This window comes from Stegodyphus dumicola, chromosome 6, assembly GCF_044657685.1.
Source record: "Stegodyphus dumicola isolate Sdum_Otavi_A_Nest chromosome 6, ASM4465768v1".
In the NCBI taxonomy this organism is placed as follows: domain Eukaryota; kingdom Metazoa; phylum Arthropoda; class Arachnida; order Araneae; family Eresidae; genus Stegodyphus; species Stegodyphus dumicola.
Window position 1 is genome coordinate 214,557,494 of NC_140773.1, and position 22,866 is coordinate 214,580,359.

General features: G+C 32.0%; 1 protein-coding gene across 3 annotated transcripts in view; it reads left to right on the forward strand.

The window, feature by feature from the left end:
* The window catches only part of LOC118192801 (tetratricopeptide repeat protein 37), a 144,459-nt gene that overhangs the window by 87,806 nt on the left and 33,787 nt on the right, over positions 1 to 22,866 (forward strand). For all 3 annotated transcript variants that reach the window (XM_035363814.2, XM_085819504.1, XM_085819503.1), the window contains 5 exons: positions 5,901 to 6,044; positions 10,234 to 10,375; positions 15,779 to 15,872; positions 18,608 to 18,685; positions 18,837 to 18,961. In XM_035363814.2, the coding sequence (XP_035219705.1) occupies positions 5,901 to 6,044; positions 10,234 to 10,375; positions 15,779 to 15,872; positions 18,608 to 18,685; positions 18,837 to 18,961 (583 nt within the window). The remainder of the gene's footprint in view (positions 1 to 5,900; positions 6,045 to 10,233; positions 10,376 to 15,778; positions 15,873 to 18,607; positions 18,686 to 18,836; positions 18,962 to 22,866) is intronic.

Consider the following 22,866-nt stretch of genomic DNA (forward strand, 5'->3'; position numbering starts at 1 on the left):
CGGATTTAATACTATTTAGAAACCCGGCCGGGCGGAAATTAATATAATTAACTGCTTGACATGTTGGGCAGGACTGGACATACGCCCTTGTTAACTTTTGCAGTTCAGGAAAGTAGACTGCCTCGCGTACGCGTTGGATAGTTTTTCGAATACCAGCATGAGAAGCTAAAGGGCTGTCATGGAGCTCCTGCAGGATATTTAATCTAAGACTAGCTGGGATAACAGGTCAAAATTCGTTGTTGGAATTCGTAGTTTTTGTATAGAATAATAGACCATCTATTAGTTCGTAATGGGCCGCCCTATTTCTTATCGCCACAATATCTTGGTGGCTAAAATTTTCAGGATCCTTCAAATACTCATAAATGCTTCCAAACTCAGGATCCTTACCCAGTTCGGTTATTACAGTTTCTCGGGAATTTATTGTACATGCTGTGAGCATTGCCACCTTTACGGTATTACCTTGTTCATCTATTTTAATTCTTGATAGGGCATCTGCTACGATATTTTCCTTTCCGGGGGTATGCTTGATTACCAGATTATATTCTTGCAGCTTGAGTGCCCATCTTATTAACCTTGGGGATAAATTTTTCCTGAGTACAATCTAGTTACCGCCGCATGATCAGAGTACACTGTTATTGGCGCCTTTCCAAAATAGACTCGGAACTTTTGCACTGCTGACAGAACTGCAAGTGCCTCTCTCTCGGTCGCGGAATAGTTTCTTTGTGTTTGATTTAAAGTTCGGCTAAAAAATGCCACGGGCTGCTGATTTTGCGAAAGTACCGCTCCTACCGCATAATCCGAAGCATCCGCTGAAATTTCTAAATTCTCATCCTTTTCAGGAAATTTCAACACAGGGGCTTGCGTTAATGCTTGTTTTAATTTTTCGAAAGCACTATTGGCTTCGGCCGTCCACGAGAATCTTGCCTTTTTCCTTTTTAATTTTAACAATGGCTCAGCGATAGCCGCAAAATCTTTTATAAAGGACCTATAATATGAACAAAGTCCTAGAAAAGAAGAGAGCTTCTTTGCCGTGGTTGCAGTCGGATACTTTTGTACAGCAATTATTTTTAATTTGTCTGTCTCGATTCCTTTCTGAGATATTTTGTAACCTAAATATTTTAATTCAGGGGCTGCAAATTTGCACTTTTCGACATTAACTTTTAGACCGGCCTCATTTAATAAAGAAAACATCTGTCTTAAATCCTGTACATGTTGGTCGAGATTATCACTAGTAATAATGATATCGTCTAAATAGATAAATGTGGACTTTCCAAGAACAGGTCTTAACACAATGTCCATGCATCGCTGAAATGTTGCCGGGGCCCCTGAAAGGCCAAACGGCATACGCAAAAATGCATAAGTGCCAGACTTGGTTATAAAAGCAGTCTTAGGCACGTCCTCAGGCCTTACCCCTATTTGAAAATAACCAGTCGTTAAGTCTAAAGTCGTCATAAATTTGGTTGATTTTATGTTCCTTAAAATTTCTTCTATGATCGGTAACGGATATACCGGATATTTAGTTATGGAGTTTAATTTACGGTAATCAATAGCGAATCTCCATCTTTTTGGATGCGTCAAAGGATAGTCATTATTTTTCTTACATAAAACCACCGGGCTAGCATAACTACTTGAGATGGGCGTTATGATCTTTTTACGTAGCATATCGGTAATATGCCATTCTATAATTTTTTTCCTTATTCTTATCATACCGGTATGGTTTTTGACGAACTGGCATTGCATCTCCGGTGTCAATACTATGGTTAGTAACCTGAGTAAATCCTGGAATATCACTAAATAACGAAGCAAATTCACTTACCACTTGTCGGATTCTTCCTTGCTCGTCATTAGAGAGGTGGTCAAGTTTTAACATCGGCGGTTCAGCGTTTTCTGTACGAACTGGTTTCATTGTCAGCTTAAGGGATGCTTCATTAAAATCCAGCGTAGCTTGTGCTTCTGAAAGAAAATCTATTCCTAAAATTATATGTGCTTGCAGATTCTTTACTGTAAAAAACATCACCTTTACTTGTTCGTCCTTGATACGGATATACAACAGTACTTTACCTACACACTTACATTTTTCTCCTTGCGCCGCTAACACTGTCATATTATCCGAATTATATATGCGGTATTTGCGAAAATACTTCCTAAAAAAATCTTCTGCCACACAGGAACACTGCGCGCCTGTATCCAGGAGTGCGGTGGCTGGGATATTATTCACCAAGACTTCAATCTTCGGAAGAGTCAGATTTTTCACCATTACTGTATTTAACTTGTAGGAAGAGGGGTTTTCTTGGCCTTCGGATTTCCGCACCCTCCCGTCAGCAGAAATCCGTTTTAGTTTAAATTATTTTTCCTTTCCGTGCTTTCCTTCTTTTTCCACTGGCCTTGAGACTTTTCTCCTGGGTTGCTATTGAACTGTCGACGTTCGCCGGCTGTTTTTGAATGCTCGGGTTTCCTTGCCCACTGATTCGCTTTTTCTCCATAGCCGTGTGCTTGAGTTTGCTGTAGTCTTGGCGTACCAAATTGGTTTCGCTGTTGATATTGGCGTCTTCTTTCGACGTCCGCCGTTCTTCTACTTTCAAACTGGATTGCTAACTCAAATAACTTTTCCAGTGTAGTCGGATTTCTCAATTCAATAAAGTCTTGCACTTGGGGTAGTAACCTCGGCAAAATCACTTGAATTATTTCAGGGTCCGGACGGTTTCCATACAAGAGCTTGAAAACGTGAATTTTTCTTAAAATAAAGCTCGAGAGGTTTTCGATTCTTTGTTGATATATACTGAAAAGTTCCGTTTCTAATTTCGCACGATCCCTTACAACAGGGAAGGCTTTTAGTAGGGCAGTCTTGAAATTCTCGTAAGTATAGGTGGGACTTCCTGCTTGACCCAAGAGACTTCTGCCTATACGTTTGAACCAGTTAAGCGCTTGGCCCCTCAAAGCGCTGGTAGCTAAGGTAACTTTTTGAAACTCGTGCACGGGGTAGAGCATGAAGTGGTCATCCAATTTTTCCAAAAAACTGGTTACCGGTGAGTTTCCATTAAATGTTGCTTCTGGTTTCATCGAAGCGCGCATGGTCTGGACGATGTAACCAAATCCTTCCAGGGCGGCAGCTGGCATTTCTGGATTCTGAGCCGTTTCTGCAGGCAGCACAGGTTCTTCTTGAAACTCGGCCATGGTTATTCTTCTTCGTTGGGCGCCACTATCAGGGTCAATATTCCTTCTTACCTTCTTCGGGAACATACAAGGACCTGACTCGGAACAGAGAGCTTACTAAAGCTATGTTCACTAATTGTGGTAAGTAGACAGGATACAGACGAAGGGTATACAAAACCCTTTATTTTTCTCTATATACAATAACTTCCGTACTTCGGAATACACTGACCCGCTACTTGGGGTCTAACGTAAAAGTATAAAAATAAAACTAAACTCTAATTTAACTTTAGAATAATAAACGTGGAAGATTGGCCTTATATTAACAGGAAGCGTATGTAGTACAGAGACTGTGAACACTACAATATGTTTTAAAATTTATCAAGAGGAATAAAACCTCTGGCCTGGAAGGCAAACAGCAACTGCGTAACTTCTAAGGTAAGCGGCCTGCTTCGACTCACTGCTTCCTCTCTCTCGCTTGGCAAAAGGCCACAACTTAAATACTTGGCGTTCGCCAGACAAACTTTGCATAAAAACCTTAACGCTTATAATTCTGGCCGGAAGTAGAAAATAAAAAGCGATAGTAAAGATTTAAAATAAAATAAACGTTAGTAAAACTTAAGATCCTTACATACCTTGAACAGTGAATCACTACTCGACCATGTCATAATAGAAGACGAGACTTAAGTAAAGTTCGTCGCTTGTGAGACACATGTGTGCATCTGGATTGCAACACAGTGCTTCGGCGATGACAAGGAAATGCATCCGTGCAGGGCTGAAGTCTCAGGCGGCAACTCTCTATGATAATACACCTAACATACTTGTGTAACATTATGATAAGTATCTTAATTTATACACTTATTATAATGTTAATGGAGATTATGCAGAAAAATAGCTGAATAATGTGCCTTTCAAATATAAATAATAAAAAAATTTTTACTTTCATTTTTTTTTTTTTTTTTTTTTTTTTTTTCTAAAACATAAGTTACTTTCTGAATAGCTGTAGGTATGCTATGTGTTTTCGGTGCCATACTGGTGCATTTCAGTCCCCATGCTGTTAGCTCAGTATTAGATGAAGTGCATTGACTGGGAGTAGGAATAAGAAACATTCTTCAATTTCATGACAGAATCATCCAAAGATCCTTTGTGGGGGAAAGACAGCCTGCATTCTTTTTTTTTTTTTTTTTTTTTCAATAAGTTTTTATCCATTTCCACAGTTTTTTTATATCTACTGATTTTAAGATTAGTAGGAGATAACAAGGAATAGTTACATACCTCTTTCTGGAATAATACAGGTAATTATTCCACTCAAGCATTGTGTTAGGATTCATTGGAAGCAAGCTTTAATTAAAAAGAAAACTGCAAACACTATCTTTCTTGTAAAGAATATGTTTTCTTGAAGAAACAAAATTGCTGCTTCTTCATTTCTTGGTAAACCATAGAATCCATCCATTACAGTTTAAAAGCTGGTTATAGGGGGGAAATGGTCATACAGACTAAAGATGGGTATCACCAGAACAGATGTTGAACTAAACTCAGGACACCTACTGCCAAAGAAATGAGCCAAAACAAACAAACAAACAAAAAAAAAAAAAAAAAAAAAGTGCCAAACAGCGTGGCTTTAACAAAAAAGAACCAGTTGTTAAATGTATATATATGTAGTGAGAAAGGAAAGTTATGGCACACTACTTGTTATTGTTCAAAGCTGTAAACCAAGGATGTCAAACTCATAGGTACACTTGGGCCAAACAAACAAGGTTTAACTTTAGGTGGGCCGCATGCAATATTTCTTCCAAACGATATCACAAAATGTCAAACGTTAAGCAAAAATCAATTCAAAACAGAGAAACTAATTCTATCTCGCAGCGAAATCGCTACAAATCAATCACAGCATTAAGTAAACAAACAGTTCGCTAGAACTACAGCTACTACTGAGATGAGTTGTTTGTTCTCGGCTTTTATAAGCTTTATAATTAATTTCTCGAATATACTGGAAACACCTATAAATATCTGGATTTTTGTGGATGGCAACAGCAATTACGAGATATTTATTTATTAGGTATTAAATGCACGCGCTGTTCTATTTTTAACCTTCCAACGCAGCTGTCTTTTCAAAAATCGTCTGCATTGCTAAGGCAACATGAAGCAAATCTAATTACAATTCTAAATAAAAAAAAACTAACTAAATAAATAACTATGAAATCCGTAACAATATGAATTAAGTAATAATTAATAATAAAGATTCCACATTCGGCTATCGGGGGATGCGTACAAGTTCTGAGTGCATGTGTCCCCCAAAAGCCGAAGGTAGCTGAACGCAAGCTACTCACACGCATTTGTAATTTAAGTAGTGTGTGTGTCAGCTCGCTGTGAGTAATCTGAAATAATAAATAATCGTTAATTACTGAATAAATTATCGTTAATTACTTAGCAGTAAACATTTCATTTTTTTCTTCGTCGATATGTTATTTTATTATTATATATTATTATTTGCCGATATATTGGCTGGGCCGCAAAAATATTTGTTGTGGGCCGCATGCGGCCCGTGGGCCGTGAGTTTGACATCCTTGCTGTAAACTGTATAATTCATACCTATTATTTATTAATTTGCAGCAGTAATTTAATCTTCAATTCCTGTATTTAAATTATATATTTGTTAGTATTGATAATTAACATTAAAAGTAACTATAAACATTAATATATATATGTATTGCAAAACTGAAATTTTTTCTTTCATATTATTTTTATAGCTTTCACATATTGCTTTTAGAATGGCTCAATCAGCTGAACCAACATATCCTTTGAGTTGGGTGGGCCAAGCATTTATTGCAGATAAAGTAAAACACAGTGAAACTATGGATCTTTATAGACATGCGACTGCACTAGGATCTCATGTAAGTATGTGTTGTTATTTTTGCCGCCCAGATGGTATAGTGGTGTGGGACTGCTATACTGATGGGCCAAGCTTTGAATCCTGGAGAAGGCATTAGATGTTTTTACGTGTTCAGCGTCTGTGTAGCAAGGGGGCACTCAAAATACATGGCAAGCTGAAAGTCCTGTTGATTGGTGGTAGGAGAAGAGGAGTTGGAGATTCCCAGATTCTTGCCCCCAAGGTGTTCTTCCTCAGAATTGGGGTACACAGTTAGTGCAGTGGGACTATACAACTTGTGAATTTTGGTGTCCTGCCACTTGTAGTTATGTTTATTCATATAATGTTTAACAATGCTGGTTGCCATATCATTGGGCCCAGGAGTGAAATCTGAGAGAACGCATGTATGTTTATAAGTGTATAATGTCTGTGGCAGTACTTAAAATACTGGCAAGCCCAAATTTCTCTCATGTGGCATAGTGGTAGGGGGAAAAGTGTTAGAAATCCTCAGATCAGTACCCCAAGATGCTGTACATCAAAATCAGGGCAGAGCTACAACTATATGTGTATGATCAATGGTAAAGTTCGGATATACCTGTACTTCTATATGTACCCGTAGTAGTTTTTTTTATCATTAGAAATGACAATATTTACTGCAATTTTGCTATACCTTTATGAAACACTTTATAAGCTTTTTTGTTTATAAGAAGCAAAGTTTGCAAGTGATGTTAATAATATTAGTAGTTAAGTTGTTTTTATTCTTTTTAAAGTATGTATAAACAAGCCATATAAAAAATATGTATGTTAAAATATATAAAAGTATCTTTAAATATTAAAGTATGTATATATCTTTAAAATATATACACTGGTTTCCAAAAATTGTAAAAAAATCACAAAAATTCTGATAATTTGTTCAAAGATTAGCCAATTAGTATAAAATTTGAATATGTTGTCAAATAAGAATTGCCGAGTAAAACTGCTGTATACAAGTTAGTGGTGTTGCAATCGGACAGCAAGCCAACAAATTTTGCTCTGATGCTAAGATAAGAAATCTGGGATAGCCAATTTGTAGCTATGACCTCCAGCTGTCATTTGCTTGAAGCACTGCATTGGAGTGCTAAAAGGAGACTAGAGTCAGATGGTCAGATGGCTAAATGTGAGTTTTTCTGTGATTCATAGACTTTGGCAACAATTTCTACCGCAGATTCGGCATCCAGGAATGGTCAACCACCACCCCGAGCGCCAATGACCGATATTTGTTGTTATGCACACAAAGGTATAGAACCATGACTCCGATTCAACTTAGAACCTCCCTTTCTGCAGTCACTAGAATGTTGTTGCTTTCAATATCAACTGTACATAGGAGGCTTCATGAATGAGGTATGTACATGAGGCAAATAGCCATTTGCATACCTCTCACGTCATGAGAGTGCTTGGAATGTATGTATCTACTTTACTTTTTTATTTTATTTTATTTTATTTTATTTTATTTTATTTTTTTTTGGTTATGCCTTTGTGGCTTGTGGCTTGGCCTGTCCCCTCATAGCCATATGGCAAGTTTCGCCTGCTAGGTGGGCTGGGGGCCAGTGCTTACAACTAACTAACCTCTCACATCATGTCATAGAAGGAAACTTTTGTGGTGGGCATGTCAACATGCCCACTGAACAGCTGATCAATGGTGGGTTGTTTTCTTTATAGATGATTTCAGCTTTACCTTCAAGAGTGATAGTAGGCATTATTTGATATGGAGAGTACCTGGAAACTGTTATCATCTATCAGACATCTGTGAAAGAGATGCATACAAAAGGCAGTGTGTGTATTTGTGGTGGTATCTCATTGGGAGAGACCTGCATGCCTTACCACATGGAACTGTGAATGCTCAGCCCTATAGAGATGATATTCTTGATGCTTATGTGTGCCCGTATGCCGGGGCAATAAGTGATGGTTTCTTGCTACAGGACAACGATGCTAGACCTCACAGGGCTGGTGATGATTATCTTCATATGCAAACAGCTCTGCAGATGGAGGTGTCGACACAATCATTGGGCCTGAATTCTATCGAGCATGTTTAGGATGCTTTTAGAAAGATATGTAGCTGTTCTCAATTCTCCTGTTCAGACTTTTGCCACACTTGCAATGGCTCTCACTTCCTGTGGAACTGCTAGACTGCATAATTGCTGTATTGCTTCTAAGCAAGATCATACTTCATACTGAAGCTAATTTTCCTATACCAAACAGAAAGATCCTATTTGTTCATTTTATACATATGCTTATTTCTGTAACATTATAATTGTTTGTGATTTTTTTCATGTTGTTTCATACCTTACTATATCTTGTACACTGTGGGCCAGTTGAAGTTCTATATGTAACTTGAGTAATCGTCATTTTTGTGATTTTTTCTTAATAAATGACAACCAATGTAAATGCATGTAAAGTAGTATAAGTAAAAAATATCACTTCCATATTATTTATTTATGTTAGAGAAATCATGTCATTTGTCATCTCTTGCAGTTTCCAAAGGTTTGACTGAATTTAAATGAAAATTTGCTGTCTAAAGATGCATCATTGATATAATCAAGTAGATTTTTTTAAATGCTTAAGATTTCTTCCCAAAAAACTATAGTTTTCAGAGCAGAAAAAATGCTTGTATTTAGGTTTAATATGGCTCATTTTATAAACATTGAATACTATTATCTCAAGAAATCATGTTTGAAAGATATCTCGTTTGCTTTCATGTGGATGGTAATCACTTAGTTTTATCTTTATTCAAATGGTTTTATCACTGCAATAGAAACTTTACATGTCATTTCTTGAAAGAAAATCTATAAATGCTTCTTCTTTATTGATTTAGTGAAAGCACATTTAAATCAGAATCATTGCTGTTCTGGTTTTCACTGCTATGTTATTATTATACATTTTATAAATAGAATTGTATTCCGCTAAGAGCAAATATTTTTCTTAAATGGAAATTGAGCTTTTATATGAACACATTCAGAAATTTTACACTTTAGAAACTCCCTTTGTGATATGAGTTATCTTTCATATTATAATGGTAAAAGATTAAAAAAGGTAATATATTACTTTTATTTGCTTTGCAGTAATAAGTAAGGTCAGTTTTTATTATGGTCTTAGTTATTGCTTGTATTTTACATAAAATATGTGAAATCTTTCATTCACTGATACTTAATCTGATGAATAGTTTATTGTGTTCGATCAGGGAAATAGTTCCATTTGAAATAGATTTTCCATTTGGACATAGAAAATCAAAAACTGAATTTCTCTGATAGGCTTATATTATGTGTGGAGAAAATTTGCTTTATTTATTATTATATTAAGGTAGTGTTTATTTTATTTTACCTCTTTGTTTGCAAAGAAATTATAATAGTCATTGATAAAAGAGATAAGATTTTTCATTTAAATAGACTCATAATAACAAAAATACTTTTTTTGTTTATTTTATTCTGACATATATATCAGTATGTATGTTTTAAAATGTAGCATATTATTCTTTCTAAGATAAAACAGTAAGTTTGTGTAGTAATTACAGACAGAATAATAATTATTGATCATATTAAATACTTATTTCATTTTTTAGAATTTCTGTTTGAAGATCTCTCTTTCAATGCTTACCAAGCTTAAAAATGTAAATTTTTTCAGGTAGACAACTGATTTTTTTTTTAATATAACATTAATTGAGCCTAAACTGTATTGCAAAATATTTTTTAATTTTGAATTTCATAAATTAATATGATTAAGACGTGTATTTAGTCTCATTTTTGTAAATTATAGAGACTTATTTTTAGTAGTTATTGGTTAATTAAGCTCTCATTTCAGATGTTTGGCATACACAGTTTTAAAAGCATTAAGCTGTTAATTAAATTTTATGAGTAGTTATTTTCTTGCATACAGATAGCATCTGTTTTGAGCTTTATGTTTATTAATCCGAATGCTGATTAGCACTTGAAAATTTTAAGTCAAGGAATCTGCTTATATCTTGGTTTGTTTATGATTAAAAAGTTTGCTAGTTTAAAGAATTTTTTTTAAATTTCAGCTCTGAACTTTAAAAAATCATTTCATTCATAATGTAATGTATTTGTAGTTTAACTTTATGAAACTATATTTCTTATTGTTATTTATGAAATATTAATAATTCAATAAAATAAAAAGCTTATTCATTTATTATTTCTATTTCTTCCTTTTTCCCTTTAAATCAGCCTGAAGCTCTTTTGGGATATTCCAGATCTGTATGTGAAATGCTATTAAATACAATAAATAAAGATTCAGAATCCTATAAGTATAATATAGAGCAGATGAATGCTGTTGTGGTTGCTGCTGACTGTGCGACAAAATTTGTAGGTATGGATGCTTTTCGTTTTCATGATTCATGGTTTTGTGTTTGAATGCTCTCCAATAAAATATATTGTACTACCTGCTTGCTTGTTTGCTATGGAAAAGTTATTCCAAGATAGTACATAGAGTAACATTATAAAAGATTAATTAAATGACAAGACACTAATTAAAAGTAAATTTTGCTAAAAATTTTATTTCTAATTTTTCATTTTGTTTATGAGAGTTTAAAAATTATCAGTGTGTGGATAGTCAAATATATCAATATTAAACAGTGCACTTAGAAAAGAGCTGCTAAGTTGTATTAATTTTAAATGAGATGTGGTGATGAGAAATGGAAAAAAGGGAGAAAATACTTTTTATTCAGGCAATTCAAATATCAAATATTCTTGTTTTATGCTTGTCAAGCGGGAAACTTTGACATTATGAAGCCTATCATAATTTTGTAATTTTGATATCGATTTCTTTGAACAATACTTTTTTTTCCTCTTTTTTTTTAATCTCTTGGTGAAATTTTTGTTTACTTATAGGGATTTTATAAGTTTAGATTTATAAGTTTTTTTAATGATGTGAGCACTATTTCTATCCCAGTACCTATTCTAATCAATATTTATTTTGTCATAAAACAATATGATTTTAATTAATGTGATTTAAGGAGTTGTATTTATTATATAATTTTATGCAGTCAAAATTAAATAATATATAGCATAACTATTGCATCATAACACTGTCTAAAGATTTTACTGGTATGTCTATTAAAAACATAATTGCAATTGTTGATATTTTATTCTAATCAAAATACATACAATAGCACTTTTTAACTTATGAATGAAATTGAAATTCTTTTCATAGGATTTAATTATCATAAAAAAAATTAGTAGAGAGTAACCATGTTATGTATGTTTAAAGGTAAAATCAGTACCATTTTTTTTAATAAAATAAATAACAGGCAAAAAGATTTTTTTTTACTGATTAAAATTACAAATTATTTCTAACAGTCAGAATAACTAAGGGAGCTTCTCATTTACATTTTTTTGTCATTTTAAGTTTTCAGTTCCCCTATATTTAACTTTAAAATCTGATTTCAGTAAGCAAATATGTACTGTTTTAATTTGTATAAGTATTTGTGTTTATTGTAAATCAATATTTTTGTATTATCTGTTTGTTTGTTTTTATTTATTAATTCATGCATTTTGTATGATAATTTAATGTTGTTTATTGTGTATTTTATATAAAATTTCTTGGTATCTATAAGTGTTTGTATTTGTAATGCATTATGTTGAAGATCTTTCAATTCTGAGTTGATTGACATTGGAGTTGTAACTATAGCTCAAGTACAGTTGAAGTTAGCAACAGAAACCCTTCTACTGGGCATTAATATCAAATTCATCACTTGTTTGCAACATATAAGTATTTTTATCGACTCGGCAACATTCAGAAACCTTCTGGAAAATTCATTTTTAACACCTATGAGTGTTTTTTTAATTATTTTGTTATTTCTTGAAGCTCTTAGAAGTGTCTCCTCCTTAAGCAGCCCTGTAAACAGGAAGCTGCGAACCAGTTGGATCAAAACTCTCATTTTGTTTTATATTGTTGAGCTTTCTGTTCAGTGGTATTGCTTTAGACAGGGGTGCCTATTCTATGATCACTGGATCTCGTGTATTTTAATACAAGTAATATTGACATGAAAAACTGGAATTCTTCAAAAAAACTGGAATCTGCTTCCAAATTTTTGAGAAAACCATTTTATGCTCCTTGTTCTTCAAGGAGCTTTAGCCCAATCATACTACAGCACGCAGTGGCCTAAGTTCTAAAATTATAAGTTCTTAAAATTCTTCTCCCATCGTTTTGCTCTAGACAGTTGCTATTGTTACATGCAGTCTTATCATTTCACTAGTTACATGAAATCAGTTTTCCTTGCTGCAGTTATCTAGAAAAGAAAACATCCCTATAATGTACTTACTATAATGATGATGTGTTAATTCCATGCAATACCACTGAATTATATGTTCATAAGAAGACATTTACTAATTTAATAAAACATTGACTTTAAAAGTTTACTTTCCTTTTCAGTATAATGTATAATACTGGGAGATAAAGGAAAGTTTTCAAAGGTGTATTTAATATGGGTACAAAATTATTTTAGAAGTATATGCAGGTGGTTTATTATGACAAGTAACACCCTATGCTGAGGTAGTGGCTTAAAATTTACATTACATGTAAGAAGAAAATCGTAAAAGTAACGTACATTGATTTTTTTTAACTATTATCCATTTTTTCAATAATTTTCTATTGACAGTAGCAATAACACGCGAAACTGCTCTACTAACAGTAAGCTGACTGACTGCAATTTCCGTACGTAAATTTGTCATTTTTTGATGTATTTATAAGAGCACAGGGTGTAAGAAGTCCAATGAATTTAAGTTAATAATATGTATGATTAGCTTGTTACGTATAAATTACTCCTAGGAAAATTTTTTTACACATATTGTTCTATATTAATAGTTCTGAAAAATTATTGAGTCTTCCTGTGTATAAGTAGTTATCATATTTAGCTGGCAGTTGGAAGATCTGTGGTTTTAATACCAATGCAAGCCCACTGGTTTCTCACATTACACTTATGACAAAAAATATAAGTTAATGTTAGTACCCAAACTAAAATGCTAGTCTGATTCGATTGTATACAGCTAAGGGTTCTCCTTAGTTGCCCTTTAATTTGGGAGAATGTAAAATATTATCAAACTCCTATGTGCATTTTGTCATTGTGTAAGTGGTTAGAATATCCAACTGGCAATTAGAAGATGTGTAGTTTGACCCCCTATAAGGGAACAGTTGAATTTTGCTGTTTCCCTATCTGAAAAATGATCCTTACTTAGTAAGTAAGTGTGTATGTGTTTGTGTGCATGTACACTACCAACAGCTAAACATATTATGCTATCTCGATAATTAATATGAACATATATTTTTAATTTTTATTATTTGTTATCAGATAAATATATTTACTTAAAGCATCCTATTTATGGTTATTCATGCACTTTGCCAGTTATATTTTTTGAAAATTTTTATGAAATTAACAGTAAGGAGAAAAATTAGGCGTATTATTTTCATGACAAAACTATTAGCCACTTACTAATTAATTGCAAAATTTTACTAAAATTTTTCTCTCACTATACAAATGAATAGAAAGACATCAGCATATCAACTGACATAGTATTTGCTCATATGATTGTCAAATCATATTTAAAAGTATGGATTATCAGCACTTTCATAAAAGGGGACAAATAAGCAACCAGTATTATATCTTTTTCACATATTAAAATGTCATATGTGTATGTATGCATCTAACAATATGATAGAAAATTGTAGTAACAAGCAGCAGCATTTTTACAATATAAAACTATGCTATAAAAGTTAATTATTATTTTTATTTTTTTATTTACAGATAATCATTGTTTTTTAATACTAATAGATTAAAAAATACTACTTCAGTTTTAGTTATCCTGTAATATAATGTAGTAGTAATAATATAGTATCATCTTGGAAAAAAACACAGTTATAAATTAAGCATAAAAAATTTGTAGGCAGATATGATTTCAGTCAAATGGTTAAGTTTGAAATTTATTGATATTTCTGTAGTTCATTACTGTTAGTAAATCTCATTTATTATATGTCAAATGATTTTTAAAACTTGTGCCTCTCTAGCTGTTAAAAATTATAATCATTTAATAATTTACTAGTTCATTATTTTTTTAATGTATTGAATCTATTTCAAAGACCCAGTGACTATTTATTTTCATGATAATCCAGTGCCCCTGCAAAAATTATAATAAACAGTTTTAATTTAAACTTGTGACATAAATATTTTATCTATTATTAATTAGTTTTAAATCATAATAAAAGTACACAAGTAAAAATAATTTATAAAAGTATCATAGCAGTTACAAAAATTTTATATTTTATAGCTTTATAATCCCTTTTTTTATGTTTTACAATAGTGTGAATTTCGCTTAATAATGAAAAATATTCCTTATTAGGTTCACAGAATTGTTTGTGAGGTTATATTTTAAAATTATATAAGTATATTTGTTATATATAAGCTGATTAGACTTTTCTCAGATATTATTAATTCATGAAAAATATATGGTAGAAAAATATTTTATTGAAAATTAGAAAAGTATGATCTATTGTACATTGTGAAGGGAATATATCTTTCAGAAAACACATATCATGAAGACCATAAGTTTTGGCCTTCCAAAATATGCAATAAAGATATTTTGAAAAGACTAAATGGATCATCATGTTTTCAATAAATTTGACTCCGATTTAGTGGTCTACGACTGTATTCTTCATTTAAATTTTTAAAAAAGTGGCAAAAACCCATACCAACTTGGACTGTCAATTGCACAAATCTGATTGATGACATGGGAATTATTTTTCGATGTTTTCTACCATTTTTTACTTGCAGAAAATGCAATGTTGCATAAAACTGGTTTCACTAGTAATGATGTGTAGTAGCCCACAAACTGAGAACAACTCTCAGAGCATAGAATCCAAACCTAGAGATGAGCAAATTTAACCATGGGCCAGAAAGTTATTTTTTAGTTTATCGTGTATGCAGGGCTGTTGCAAGGTGCGATGGTACTTATATGACAATCTTTTGCAGCACGTCTATTGTTTGCCAGGAGATGATGAGGGAAGAGGACACTGCTACCCATTATAATTTTTTTAAAACATATTTAAAATAACATTTAATGCTCTTAATTGCACTTTTTTTTTTACTTTAATAAGTCTTAGGTAGTGAACACAAGGTCACAACAGCTCAGCATGTTTGTCAACTGGAAAAATATAAAGTATGTATTGTCGTGTGTATGTGTGCAGTGTAAATACAGTGTAAAAATAGATATACACTCGCACTGCTGATTTCAGTAGTTTGTGTGCAAAATCAGGTTGGACAGAGATGAAAATGTTGCTGAAGGGGATTTCATAATGGGCTGTATTAACCTATTAAAAGGGCTGCATTTGACCCGTGGGCCTGCTTTTGCCCACCCCTGCCCGTGACTCTACTTTGAGAGCAATTTTGGAAATTTGCAATATTCCAAACATGCTGAAGAAAATTTTGCATTTTTTCCCCCTCATTAGAGTGGTTATAGCTATTTATATGTCTGTAGCAGCTGTTATTTTTCTTGTTTGTCTATCCTAGTTAGTTAAAGAAATTTGAATGAATTTGTAACTATCCATTAAATATATTCTTTATTGCATACAGCATGATGAAATATGATTATAAATCTATAAAATTATCTGAAATTGCAAAATAAATGACTACCTTTATTTGTATTATAGTATGAACTTGTTTTGCTTCAAAATTTAATTATGTAGTATATTCAATTGTCAATACCTATATATTTTTTTCAGCTAATAAAGATGATTGTCCTGAAGCCTTTAATATATTAGGAATGCTTTCAGAGAGACTTGGTATATACAGAGTTTCTTTAAGATCATATAATAGGTAAAACACATTTATCAGTATAAAACAAAAATAATATTTTGTTTTGTTTCACCTGAAAATATTACTTGAAAGTGATTTTAATATCCCATGTCTAAAAACTATATGTATAATTTTCGAAGTTTTGATAGTTAAAAATCTAGAGAAAGATCAGACAAAGTAATATTCTCTTTCTTGTTTATGTTATATATGAAAGCTTTTTATCCTGCTGGTAATAAGTTTTGTTATGATTATTATGGCAATGATTTTAAATCTTTGTTTTCTCAAGCTGAAAGGTAATGCACAAGATATCTATTAAAGGCTGTTGTCACATTTTTTACACCGTTTTAATTGTATTTACAGAAATACTCGTATTTTACCAAAAATTTTTGTGTTTTAAGTGTTCCATTTGATAACTTTATTCTTCACTATCTTTCTACAGTGTAATTTCCAAGACAATAAAGCTTTTTACTTCCTTGTACAAAGTAAAAAGGAAGTATTGTAAACACGAAAAGTTTCAGGCAGCATATTTCAACGAAAATATCCATTTTGACCACTATTGAATGCAATTTAACGATGTTTTTGCATGATATCTGTACGTAAGGACAGAATAAAAGACTCATTTCCTCAAAAAAAATTATAAAACTGCTTTAAAATTAATTCTGAATAGAATTTTTCGTGGCGTCTGTACGAACGTATGTACATACGTATCTCGCATAATTCAAAAACGAGTAGCCTCAGAATGTTGAAATTTTGTATATAGGACTGCTATAACATGTAGATGTGCACCTCGTATTTTGGTTGCAATCGACCGCACCAAACGTATATAAATATATATATATCCACTCTGTTACCCGGCTTAGTGAGTACCGGTCTCATCATTGAGTGTATTACTGAGGGTACATCCCAGAGAGTAGACCAGTACTATAAGAAGAGAGGATGGAAGGATCCAAAAAAAAAAAAAAAATAAACAAGCCTTACATGAAATTCAAATCTGTGTGAAAGAAGTACTCATCTGGTGAAAGAAACACCATGGTACCCATCAGTGTTTGTGATGAAATACTATCATATAATTTTGAAGAAATGGAAGCATTCAAAAAAACATTTCAGGAATTAATTGAAACTAAAAGCTCTAACAGATAATCAAATATTTAACTATAATGAGTCAAGCCTTAATTATAAAATGTTATCTAGCAAGAGTCTTGCAGCCAGAACTGAAGTGGCAGCCACTGGCTGTAAGTGTACTAAGGAAACGCTGACAATGTTAGCATAGAGTAATGCTACAGAAAACCTCAGAATGAACTTTGTAATGATTGGAAAGTTCCAAAATCCTAGAGCCTTTAAAAGTTTCAAAAAACGTCCTTGTAAAATACTGTCCATGGATGGGCAGGGGAATTTTCAAAGACTTGTACTTTAAAGAATTCATTCCTTCAATAGAGGAGTTTCTGAAAGAAAATAATTTACCCAGAAAGAAAGTTTTGTTGCTACATAATGCTCCAACTCATCCTGATTCAGAAAAGCTTCAAGACTTTGACATTTTGGCAATATTTCTCCTCCCCCCCCCCAAAGTAACCACTATATGCAGCCTATGGATCAGGGCATTTTAGAAGTGATTAAAAGGGATTATTGTAGGAAGATACTATCTACAATGAAAGAAGAAACTGAATAAGGATGAGACATGATTGAAAAATTGAAATGCATCGGTGTAAATCATGTTGCTTGAGCTTGTGCAGACATAAAAGTTATAACAATGGCCAAATCATGGAAGAAGCTGCTAGATGATAATGAAAGTATGAAAACAGAAAGCACGGAAAAAACTAAGAAACCATTCTACCTTTATAACAAAGTATCGGTGGATATGAAGATGCATCTTTGCAACAAATCAAAAGTTATATGAAAGATGATGGTCAGTATGAAATAACTGATGAAGAAGTTGTCGGTCTTGTCGTTTGTGATAAAAATGAAATTGAAGATTAAGATCAAGTGCCAACTATTGACCTTCTTGGAATTTCACATAATATCATCTAATATCATTTAAACCTGTAGAAACTCAAATTAAATATATTGAATAACAAGAAGAAACTATAGGAATTGACATAACGATGCTGCAAAGATGGCAAGACTTAGCAGCAAAGAAATGGAACTCTTCAAGAAAACAGACTATGATCAAACATTTTTTTCAGTCATTGCAGAACTGAACTTTTGAAGTATTGTGCATTTAACTTCAGACAATCATGTGACTTAAGTTCATTTTTTCAATTAATTCTTTCCTATTTTGTTGGAAAACTTGATTATTAGTCTCAAAATATATAAAATTATAACATAATTGTAAGTTTAATATGCTTTTTCTTAATATCTTCCTATTATTCAACATTTTCGCTTATATGATGTTCTGTCTGCCTGTTTATGTCAGATAAGCAAGACTCTACTGTAATTATTTTATTTTGTGCATTACATTTCAGTAATTATTAAACTTTATTTTGGCATTTAATTTGAGAAAATAACGAACTGAATTTTGAAAAGTAAAGAAAAACGATACACACTTACTCGAGAAAGTGTGTATCATTTTTTCTTGAAATGTTATGAAACTTTTTATTTAAAATTCATGTCAACACTTATCTCTTGTCCTTATATATTTGGCAGATGTTAATACACTTTTCAATATTGCAAAATAACTGAAAATATTATATATCTGTGTTTTTTTAGTTAATAAATAAAAAAATTCGTTATATGTTCTTATATACCTTGATTACTTCTAGAGCTCTGAAGCTGCTAGAGAGTCATAATAATAATGAATATATGGAAATAGTTAGAACCAACTATGCAAGAATGCTTAGGTAATAATAACATATTTTTTAAAATCAGCCTTTTCTATTGTTCTTTCTTGGTTATGCATGAAAAATATTGTCTGTCCAAAAAAAAATTATATTTTTTAAATTTAAAATCTGCTTTTTCATTTCATGCATTCATTATTTGTATATTTTGCAGTGTGGTTGGATTTATTAATGAAGCTATTAAAGAATTTCTTATGTTAAAGAAAGTGGACTCAGCTCTCCTGTGCAGTTTTGCATTAACATTATGTAAAGCAAAGGAATATGAAAAAGCCTTAAAATGTATGGTATATTGTAATGAACTTATGCTTATTTTTTCTTCTTATGCATAATTATTATAAAATTGAACATTTCTTATGAAAGTTTTCCATATGCTGTCTTAAACTGTAGTTTATCATTTAACAGAGTTTAAGTTCTAAAATTAGAAGTACTTATGGCTGTATAGATTATATATTTGCCTGGAATGCTGAACAAAAGTAAATATGTAGAATAGTAAGGAAAAAAAAATCTGTAAGGTTTCAGATTTTAAATTACGTCCAAAGAGGGTTTTTTTAACGTTTTGTGTGTTACCTTTATTTATTTATTATCATGCTCTTTGCACTTAAACCATAAAATTCAGTTCAACAGCAATGTCACAAAATAATTTTAAAATGAGCATATCTTAAGAATTTTCCATACACAGTTCCGGGCACTGGAGATAAAAAGGTTTTTTTCCCCTCCCGTAGAGTGTTGTCATTGCTCACTTTTAAATCGCTGAGTTTGTTAATCAAAAATTCATTAAAGTTTTACAAAATATGAAACCGATAATAAAACAAATTCCAAATTTCAAATTTGGTCTTCCAGATGCCCATATTCGCAGTAGGATTATGTCATTCAAAATTGGATGGCTCTAGGTACCATTATTTTATCACAATGCAAGAAATATACATACATTTATGCAGATTCTTCATTATTTAATTTCTTCAAATATAATATAAGGCGATAGTATTTTGGTGGCAACAGTTGAAAAGGGAAATGGATATTCAGAGTGATTTAACGCAAAATCGCAAAATGAAAACAATAGTCAGTCAGGTGCAAAGCCCTTTTGGACTAATAAAACATTAATAAATTAAGTGGACAATAATGTGGTAAATAACTTAACTAAAATAAATGTGTCATAAAAATGAAATAATGTAATATGGCACAAGAGAAGTGAATAAATTAATATTAACACAAAATTGTATCAGGGATAAAAGAAAAGTAAACATTTTGAACAATATTCATGAGATCCGGTAAATTTAAACTTTATTTTGGCTTCTAAGCCCTTAAAACCTTGATAATTGGATGGTACAGCTAGTAAACATTTCGCTTCCTGAAGAAATTGCATTTTAATGTAGGGTATTTCTTCCCCATCTGCTATACACACACACACACACATCAGAGAAAAGTAAGACGTGAATACATAAGCTAATATCAGTTTTAGCTGCTAAAAGAAATACTACATGAATATGAAAATACTTTTGTAATATTGCCATATTGCTATTTAATTATATCACAAACTACAAAGCCGATCTCATTGATCTTCAGCACACATTGGCTAAATTTGTAGTTTCTGTAAAAAACCGAGATGTACTGTAACTAGGCTTTAGTGAACTATGGCCTTATTTAAAAATTGACTTTGTCATAGCTAATGTTCTGGTAACAAATATCCATTATTTTGGCAACTTTTTAGGCCTACCAGTGCTAATAGATAATATCAATGAAAACTGGTTGTTCAACCCGAGCTCATATCCTGGAAAAAAAAAAAAAAAAAAAAAAAAAAAAAAAAAAAATTTTTTTTTTTTTTTTTTTTTTTTTTTTTTTGCTTGCACAGGATTGTCATGGTTTTTTCCTTTTGTAACATAAAACCAATTTCACTTAGAGGCAGAGTCGTAGCTAGGGTTTTCAGCGCCCAGGGACAACTGAAGATTTTGCACCCCTTACTGCTTGCCAAGGATGAAAAACATTTAATTCTAAAATGTCGTAACATCAGTTTGGCGCCCCTTGGATTCTGCGCCCGGGGACAGATGCCTCCCCTTGCCCCCCTCTAGCTACGCCCCTGCTTAGAGGTTATACTTACCTTTAGGAAGATAGCTCTTGAATAGTTTGCTTTAATATTCTTAAGGAATATGTGTACTCAATTTATTATAAGAAATATACTGTTTTCATTTCATGGAAAAAATTAAAAATTGTAATATTATGTGAATGTTGGATAATCAATAAAGTACCAGACCTCCTAACAACTTGCTATTTTTTTCCCACCTTATGAATCTACAAATGGAAAATATAATGCTCAAGAAAAAGCTAATATGGTGTAAAAGTGATTTTTCTCCTGACTAATGGAGATTCCTCCGTGTCTCTTTCAAACAACTGCTGGCTAGGGAATTGTACTGTGGCCATTGACAATACATTGATTGACAATGGCCATGACTACACTTTTAGCCCTTAAGCAATTATGGGAGGTTTGTATTTTTCTGTCTGACTTAAACAAGAAGAGTAAAACCCTAAGGCATCTGTTTGGAGTGGGATATTGCAGCTTATTATTTTCTGATAGCTATTATTATTACTGCTATTGCATCAAAAGTAAAGTTTGAATTTTTTATTATATCAGAGTTTCTAAATCTTCAGCTTCAGAAGGATTTCCAAAATGAAAGCAGGTTTCAATATAAGCAAGCAAAACTAGAATTGCTGAAAAAAAAAAAAATGGATAAAAACGTACCCATCTCAAAATTATGTGAGGAGTGTATGGCACTGGAAAGACAACAGTATATGACATTACAAAAAAAGGGGGAAACCTGGATTTTTTTTATTTTTGGAGGGTTGGACACCTTACCTGCAATAAATAATAGAAGAATCATTCCATTATCCTAAAAGGTCTTGACAATGTGATTATTGAATTGGTAAAACAGCATCACAGGGAGGGATTGGCATTGATGGGGTCCAATACTAATGGTTCAAACCAAAATATTTTATGAGGAAATGGACCTTAGAAAATGAGTGCAGTTATTTGATAAGCTGGTTAAATAAATTTAAGAATCAACATGATAAACATTGCAGGCAAAAAGGCTTCAGCCTGAAGCTCTTGAACAGTTTCCTAATTCAGAATGATTCAAGATGAATTCATTGAACTCATCAGTGGCAAAAAGTTATCTCAGGAATAAATTTATAAACCTGGAAAGAACAGGTATCCTTTTTTCCCCCAAATTATATTTCCAACATTCACTTAACCCTTTCATGCACGCTATATTATTTTTATAATTTTTTTAATTAAATTTCTAGAAATTGAATATTATGATCCTAGAGACAAGTAATATATGACTTTTAAAAAATCTACTCTTGCCCATCGTTCTGTGGGTGGTGGTCGCACTGTGAAATCAGCGCGTGTCTAGGACTTTGAAACTTACTGAGGTAGTAGGCAAAAAAAAAAGTTAACCTTTTTCCGAGCATGTGTCCAGTAAATGACGAAATTTACGAATTTTTAAAAAATGTATGTAAATCTTGCATTATATGTAAATTTTTACATTATTTTATGAAGTAAATCATCAGAAAAAATTAAAAAATAAACATTCATGTAATTTTTCTATAGCAGTGAAAATATAAGTACCTACATAATAAGGACGTTCAGATAAATGGATAAAAAACTCAGTAAAGTAAAGATAAAAAAAAAAAACTCAGTGTTTTTTTTTTAATTATTTTTATTATTATTTCAAAGAACACATTTTTTGTGAATGCTTTGAACATTTATATTATAATAAATTGCTTATATTTTTGTGAATTTTTTGTTTTTTGTGAATGCTTATATTTTTTTGAGAACATGCTTTGAACAGTGGTTCAAAGCATGTTTTGTCTTTGCAATACATTTTGGTACATGCATAAACCCACGTTGTGCATTTCACATATATATCTTGTTCTATGAGGTTTCTTACTTGTGCTACAAAATGTATACTGCCTGGATTCTCTAAATTTTATTGGTATATGTCCAGCGTTATTTAGTTTCTTTTCATCTGGCACATGAAATTTGTAGTTTTTTATGTTAATGGGGGGGGGGCTTGGTCTTTTCGACTTTGGTACGAATCATTCATTTCCCATTCATATTTCGTCCCAAAATATTTAAAAAATATTTTTAATTCAAATAAAACTTTTACACGATTTCTATTTTTAATTATAGC